Raw genomic sequence first — 7766 nt, forward strand, 5'->3', positions numbered from 1 at the left:
ATTCCCTCTTTGCTTAGCTTTTCCCCCAGCCTCCATGTCAATCCTGTTTTATAACAGTGGCATTATGTAGTATTTGTCCTTTTGTGACTGAGATATTTCACTCAGCATAATGTCTTCCACTGTCACCCATTCTGTATAATAATTTATGAGCTCCTTGCTTTTCAGTGCTGCATAATATTCCATTGAATGAATATACCATGATTTCTCTATCCATTTATTTGTTTTTGGGCACTTGGTCTGCTTCCAACTCTTTGCTATTGTAAACAAAGCTGCAATAAACATGGGTGTGCATATATCTGTTTGGGTGGCAGTTCTGGTTTCTTTAGGGTATATTCCCAGTAGTGCAATAGCTGGGTCAAATGGTATTTCTATTTCCAACTTTTTGAGAAAGCACCATACAGCCTTCCATAGTGGTTGTACCATTTTACACTCCCACCAACAGTGAATAAGGGTTCCAGTTTTGCACAACCTCGTCAGTATTTGTTGTATACTGCTCTGTTGAGATTTGCTATTGTTGCTGGGGTGCGATGATATCTCATAGCTACAAATTGAAAGTTACCTTTTAGCCCTCTTCTATGAGTGTTAGGCAGACAGACTGGCCAGGTAGCAATTCTAGCCTTTGACATAGCTGACCCTTCAGCTGATGTTCAGAAGCTATAAATCACATGGGAGGAAACTATGCGCCTTTCTCCATGGACAACTAGTGTACTCGAATTGCTAGCCTTTGGGTTGACAGCACAACTCCCTACCAAGTAAGCTAACAGAACTCTCAAATATACTTGTTTTTATGTGCTGTCAAGTATGACTCATAGTGACACTATGAACAAAAGATATGAACCTTGTACTATCTTGTGCCATCCTCACACTTCCTGACACATGAGAGCCCATTGCAGCAGTCACCTTGTCAATCCACTTTGTTGAGAGTCTTCTCCTTCTCCAGCCCTCCATCTTTCTGAGCAGTATGTCCTTCTCCAAGGAATAGTCCCTCCTAGCAACATGCCCAAAATATGTGAGGCAAAACCTCATCATGCTTGTCTCCACTGCAGCTGCACCTTCTCCTAGACATATCTGTTTTCTTGGCCGTCCATGGGATGTTCAGTGCTCTTGTCCAACATCACAGCTCAAAGGTATCAATTCTTTTTCTGTCATCTTTATTTATTGTCCAACTCTCAGATGCATATCAAATGACTGGAAAATAATATGGCCTAAATAAGAGACACCATAGTCCTCAAACTGACATCATTACTCCTCAATAATTTGGAAAGGTCCCTAACTGCAGATTTTCCTAGAGCACTGTGTCTCCTTATTTCCTGACTGCTGGTACCAAAGGTGTTAATTGTGGATCCAAGTAAGATGAAGCTGTTAACAGTTTCAATCTCCTCTCCATCCATCATGATGTTGTCTATTGGCCCAGTGGTAAGAATTTTTGTTTTCCTGACATTGAGATGCAATCCATACCAAAGGCTGCATTCCTTGATCTCCTGCAACGAGTGCTATAAGTCCCCCTCACTATCAGCAAGCAAGGTTGTGCCATAAGCATAACACAGGTTACTGATGAGTCTCCATCCAATCCTGATGCCACACTTCTCAGATAATTTGCTCAGTGTACAGACTGAATAGGTATGGAGAGAGTACAACCCTGAAGCACTCCCTTCTCAACATATAGTGGTATAAAAACAGAAAACCATTTATATTTATCATAGTTTCTGTAAGTTAATAATTTGGAAAAAGGTAATCTAGATAACCAGCTAAGCTATTAGCTGGGGTTGAAGTCCTCTGAAGATGGACTGAAGTTATCTAAATGGTTGATGGGAGCCGAGGAGGGATTCCTCCCCTCAGATGCTCACCTGCATGGCTGCGGGCAAGTGGTCTCAGTTCCTCAACAGGAAGTCCTCTGTGTGGGGCTGCACACAGCATGAGCTGGCTTCGCTCAGATCTAAGAGACCACAGTGGAAGCAACAATATCTTTTCCATCTAAGGTTGGAAGTCACACTCTTTTTTTCACTTTATTCCCTTTACTACAAGTAAATCACTAAGTCAAGCCCACACTCAGATTAAAGTTTTGGAGTGCCATCTTTTGAAGAAGTGTCAAATTGCTTGTAGACATTGATACCACATCAGAGACACGACTTTTTACATATAGCAGTGTGCTCAATATAGTTTTATTCGGTTGATTCAGGGAACTGACTTAGATTGTGACACAAAACCTTTGGTAATTGTCTTTCTTCTCATTTGTATCCCTCACCCTAAAAACAAAACCTCATGTTTGGAAAGGTGGAGGGTCAGCGTAAAAGAGAAAAGCCTTAACAAGATGGCTTGACAAGTGTCTGCATCAATGGGCTCAAGTGTATCAGAGATGAAAACATCACAGGACAGAGCAAAGTTCAGAGCTGTTATTCACGGGGTCATTGTGAGTTGTAGTCAACTGAGCAGAACCTAACATCAAAAATAACAAAGACAAAACAATATTCAGGGCGCTGTCAAGTCCTGAGACTTTATGTGCCTCCCTGAATGACATTCAAATAACAATTCCTTAGGAATAAAGACAGTTTTATTAAGTGGATTATCCTATCACCTTCCTGTTTCATTTGTTGTTGTTAAGTGCCATTCACTTGAGTACGACTCATAAAAGCCCTATCATCAAGAGCGCTGAACCTTGCTCTATCCTGCGCTCATCATCTCTGATACACTTGGGTCCTCGTTATAGTCCCCATGTCAATTCCTCTAGCTGTGGGTCTTCTCTTCTACTGCTGCTCTTTCCAAGCATTCTATCTTTTCCCAAGGAATGGCTCCTCCTAAAATCATGCCCAAAGTAATACAGATGAACTTTCAGTAGCTTCCTCAACCTGTTTGCACTTTTCCCAAGACACACCTGATTGTTCTTTTGGCAGTCCAGGGGATATTCAGTAATCTTCTCCAACATCACAACTCAAAGACATCCAGCCTTCTCCTGTCATCCTTATTCACTGTCCAACTTTCAGATGCATGGCAAGTAATTGAAGTCCACGGCTTGACTCAGGGGCACTTGGGTCTTTAAACTGACATGATTACTCCTTAGCACTCCAGAGAGGTAGTTGATGGCAGATTTTCCTAACACAACCATCTTTTGATTTCTTGACTGCCATCCATGGTGGGATCATTGCCAAGATGCAGATTTTCATTAAAATCCTCACAAGGAAGATCATCACGCTTGAGGTTGAACCCTCGGACACAATCCAGAATGCCAAGGCCAAGATCCAGGATAAGGAAGGAATTCCTCCTGATCAGCAAAGACTCATCTTTGCTGGAAAGCAGCTGGAAGATGGGTGGACCCTCTCTGGCTCCAACAACCAAAAGGAGTCCTCTCTTCACCTTGTATTGAAACTTCATGGTGGTGATAAGGAAAGGAAGAAGTCTTACACCATTCCCAATAAGAATAAGCATAAGAGAAAGAAGGTTAAGCTTGGCTGTTCTGAAATATTATAAGGTGGATGAGAATAGCAAAATTAGTCACCTTCGTCAGGAGTGTCCTTCAGATGAATGCGGCGCTGGAGTTTTTATGGGCAGCCACTTTGACAGGCACTACTGTGGCAAGTGCTGTCTGACCTATTGCTTCAACAAACCAGAGGACAAGTAATTATGAGTTAATAAAAGACATGAATTAACATTTTAAAAACTAAAAATAAAAATAAAAATAAATGTATGGGGTTTTTTAGGGAAGAAAGTTTTCTAAATGAAAGCCCTCTCTGTGTTGAGGTGTGCTTGATGAGGTAAGTCTGGTGGTTGACTGACTGGAACCATCAACACGGTGCAGCATGTACTGTCAAAGAGAGATAGGAGGAGGGGGGGAAACAGGTGATACTTCATAGCTCAGGAAGGCTGGTGATGGAGATGCTGACTCAACAGCAGTCACTCTAAAGGTTTTTTTCCTCCTCCTTTGTCCCAGGAAGGATTTAAGACTGCTTGATCTTTCCATGAAGTTCTCCTGCCTCATCAATAAATCAATTCTCATTTTCATTTAATCATGGAAAACTAAGACATTTTATGGAGTTTCTGTAAAGGGTGAATGAAAAATTTGTAAAGAGGTAGACTGGTGATACCAATGGTGGGCTTAATTATTGCCACTGAAGAATCCATGTAAAAATAGTAGAAATGGTAAATGTGTATGTATGATTGTGTATACCACAATGAAACGCTTTTAGGATATTTTTATCACCTTAATAGTCTTTATTTTTAAAAAATTAATTTTAATGAAAGTTTACAGAGACTTTGGATTTCCATTCATTCAGTGTTGTGCTTTTCTCCCTGCCCACCCCTCCCCACAATTAGCTTTTCTCTTTGAAAAAGAAAAATTCTTTCATTGTTACACAATCCTTCCCCCCAAGTCCACTCCACTATGCAGTCTTTGTTCTAAACCCCTGTCATGACAACAATACCTAATCATATATCCTTTTAAAACAGTTTTCTCCCTCATCTGTTTCAATGCAGCATACATTATTTATCCCCTCTCTCTCCATGCCAGTTTTCTTTTATAACAATGGAATTATGCAGTATCTGTCTTTTTGTAACTGAGATCTTTCACTCAGCATTATGCCCTCCAGGGTCACCCATTTTGCATAATATTTCATGAGTTACTTGCTTTTCAATGCAGCGTAGTGTGAATATACCACAGCTTCTCTATCCATTTGTTTGTTGATGGGCACTTGGGTTGTGTCCAACACTTTGCTATTGTGAACAAAGCTGCAATAAACATGTGTGTGCATATATCTGCTTGAGTGGCGGTTATGGTTTCTTCAGGGTAAATTCCCAGTACTGGAACTGCTGAGTCAAATAGTATTTCTATTTGCAACTTTTTAAGAAAGCACCATCCAGTCTTCCATAGTGGTTGCACCATTTTACACTCCCACCAGCAGTTAACAAGGGTTCCTGTTTCTCCTCAACCTCACCAGCATTTATTGTTTGCTGTTCTGTTAAATTTTTCTATTCTTTCTGGGGTGAGATGATATCTCACAGTTGTTTTGAGATGCATCTCTTTTACAGCTGGGGATTTTGAACATTTCTTCATGTGTTTGTTGGCCATCTGACTGTCTTCTTTGGTGAAGTGTCTGTTCATATCCTGTGTCAATTTTTCAGTTGGGTTGCTTACCTTTATCTTGTGGTGCTCAAGTATTTTATAAATTCTAGAGATAAGTCCCTCATTGGACATGTCATTACCAAATGATTTTTCCCCCAAATCTTTTTTATATGGCCTTCCATCTCACTTTTAAATCACAAATGTAAACACAATTGAGATAATTTTTTATTTAGAAATATTTTATAAATTGGTAGACTTTCCATTGCACAGATACCATACTTTTTAAAAAGTTGAGGTTCATTGTGTGTATCTTCCCATTTTCTTTAATCTCTTCTTTTCCTCAGAGATATAGATATATATATATTTCACTTCCTTTAGATTTGCAATTTTAATAACTATTTGTCTTAAATAGTTCATAAAAAGTATTTGGGAGTACTCATATGAAAGTGATGGTTATTCTCAGAATTGTGGCCTTCTTTGTAGGATCCAAATCTAAGTAAGAAAAAGAAATCAGCATGTAAAAACCATTCAAAAACATACCTTCTTGTTGTTGTTATGTGCCGTCGAGTTGCTTGCGACTCATAGTGACCCTGTGTACAACAGCCCTAAACCCTGCTCTATCCTGTGCCCACTTTATTATCTCTGACACACCTACTCCCATTACCCCAGTCACTGAATCAATCCATCTCATCGAGGGTCTTCCTCTCCTGCTCTGTCCCTCCACCCTCACAATGATGTCCCTCTCCAATGACTGGTCCCTTTTTCAACATGTCCAGAGTATGTCAGATGAAGCTTCAGAATCCTTGCCTCCAAGGAGCAGCCTGGTTTCACTGTCCAGGATGAACCTGTTTGTTCTAGCAGTCCATGGTGTACTCAGGATTCTTCTCCAGCACCACAGCTCAAATACAGTAATGTCAGTCAGAACCTATTTGTGGCTCAACTTACTGGTCGTAAGGGTTGTTATTGTTAGGTGCTGCTCAGTACAACTCATAGTGACCCTATGAGCATCAGATCTGAACCTTATTGTATTCTGTGCCTTTCTCATCCTCTCTGACATATTTGAGCCCATTGCTGTAGTCACTGTGTTGTCACCTGGTTAAAGATCTTCCTTTCCTTGCTGTCTCTCTACCTTTCCAAGCTTCTCCTTTGCTATCCTTACAGCCAATGAGCACTCTGGCTGCATATCTGTGTGTTCTTTTGGTGGTCCACAGGATATTCAGTACCCTTCTGCAATAATATAGCTCAAAGGCATCAATTCATCTGTCATCCTATTCACTCTATAGTAAGTGACTGAAAAGAGCATGGCCTGAATCAGGTACACCTTATCAAACTGGCATCACTGCTCCTCAGTAATTTGGAGAGGTCCTTGACTCTAGACTTTAGGTGCCATCAAGAACCTATAAAGAAATTCTATGTTCAGCTTTTTGAGGAAATGCCAAATTGCCTCCAGAGTGGCTATACCATTTTGCAATCCCACCAACAATGTATAAGAATTCCTATCTCGCCACATCCTATCTAACATGTATTACTTGCTGCCCTGTTAAACTTTGCCACTGCTACTGGAGTGAGATGGTATCTCATTGTGGTTTTGATTTGCATCTCTCTTATTTCCAGTGATTTTGAGCATTTCTTCATGTGTCTGTTTGCCATCTGAATGTCTTCCTCTGTGAAAAGTCTTTCCATGTCTTTTGCCCATTTTGTAATTGTGTTATCAGTTTTGGGTTTTTTGTTTGTTTGTTTTGTGGAGGCCCTGTAGAATTATGTAAACCTTGATATGAGACCTTTGACTGTATAAGACCATTACTGTAGAACGTGTATGAGGATCTGGGGAGGGGGGAAGAGTGGGAGCAGAGGATTGAAGATGGGTGGGGTGAGGATGGGGGTGTATTAATCACAGGGTTGCACAATTTGATTGGTGGAGGGAGGGGTGGATAATGGGAAAGATCTGGTGTCAAAAACAATGTATGCAAACTTTGTAAATAAACCAGTATAAAATAAAAAATTTATTTACATAAAAATTTTAAAAACAGGAGCTATGGAGAACAGATCTGAACCTAGCCCTATCCTCACCATCCTCATGATATCTGACATGCTCGAACCCACTGTGACAGTTACTGTGTCCATACATCTTGTTCTTGAACTTGTTTTTTAGTTCTCTGAGCTTGAGAAATGGCAAGTGCACTCTTCTCTTTGGATTTTCAGACTCCAACTCTTCGCATATTTCATTATAATACTTACTAATAAACAGATTAAGTATACATACACATAAAGTTGGGATTAGAATATGAGATATATAAACATACATCAGAAAAACAGAGATGTGTTGCATTTGGAAAATATCCTGTCATGTCCTGTCAAAGTGCTAAATAGCAATGATGTCAGTTTAAAGACTAAGGTTCATCTTATCCAAGCATCAGTCTTATCCCATCTTCCCAGGTAATCAAAGACACCAAAACCCCGCGATATTCGTTCTGGCCCAAGCCTATCAACACACCAGTTCTACAGGATTCATCACCTTTGCTCAGGAAACATTACGACTAAACTTCAGAGACACTGATCCCAACATAAGGAACTACCATCAGCTGATGTGTTTGAAATCACAGAAACCATGGAAGCTTCATATATAAGTTATTAGATGGAGGGCTGATCAAAGGGAGATAGATGTGAAGGGAGGGGTAGAAGTGGATGGGTATCCTGGTGGATGGTGAAGCAG

At 40.3% G+C, this 7766-nt stretch overlaps 1 protein-coding gene and 1 pseudogene across 1 annotated transcript in view; one reads left to right on the forward strand and one right to left on the reverse strand.

The window, feature by feature from the left end:
* Positions 1–3147: 3147 nt before the first annotated feature.
* Positions 3148–3616, forward strand: LOC102877426 (annotated as a pseudogene).
* A 1850-nt stretch (positions 3617–5466) lies between these two features.
* CWH43 (cell wall biogenesis 43 C-terminal homolog (S. cerevisiae)) overlaps positions 5467–7766 on the reverse strand; it is a 116793-nt gene continuing 114493 nt past the window's right edge. The window contains exon 16 of the mRNA XM_006894177.1: positions 5467–5545. Within this exon, the coding sequence (XP_006894239.1) occupies positions 5467–5545 (79 nt within the window). The remainder of the gene's footprint in view (positions 5546–7766) is intronic.

Source organism: Elephantulus edwardii, unplaced genomic scaffold, assembly GCF_000299155.1.
Source record: "Elephantulus edwardii isolate Elephantulus edwardi_28Jun2011 unplaced genomic scaffold, EleEdw1.0 scaffold00137, whole genome shotgun sequence".
Classification (NCBI taxonomy): domain Eukaryota; kingdom Metazoa; phylum Chordata; class Mammalia; order Macroscelidea; family Macroscelididae; genus Elephantulus; species Elephantulus edwardii.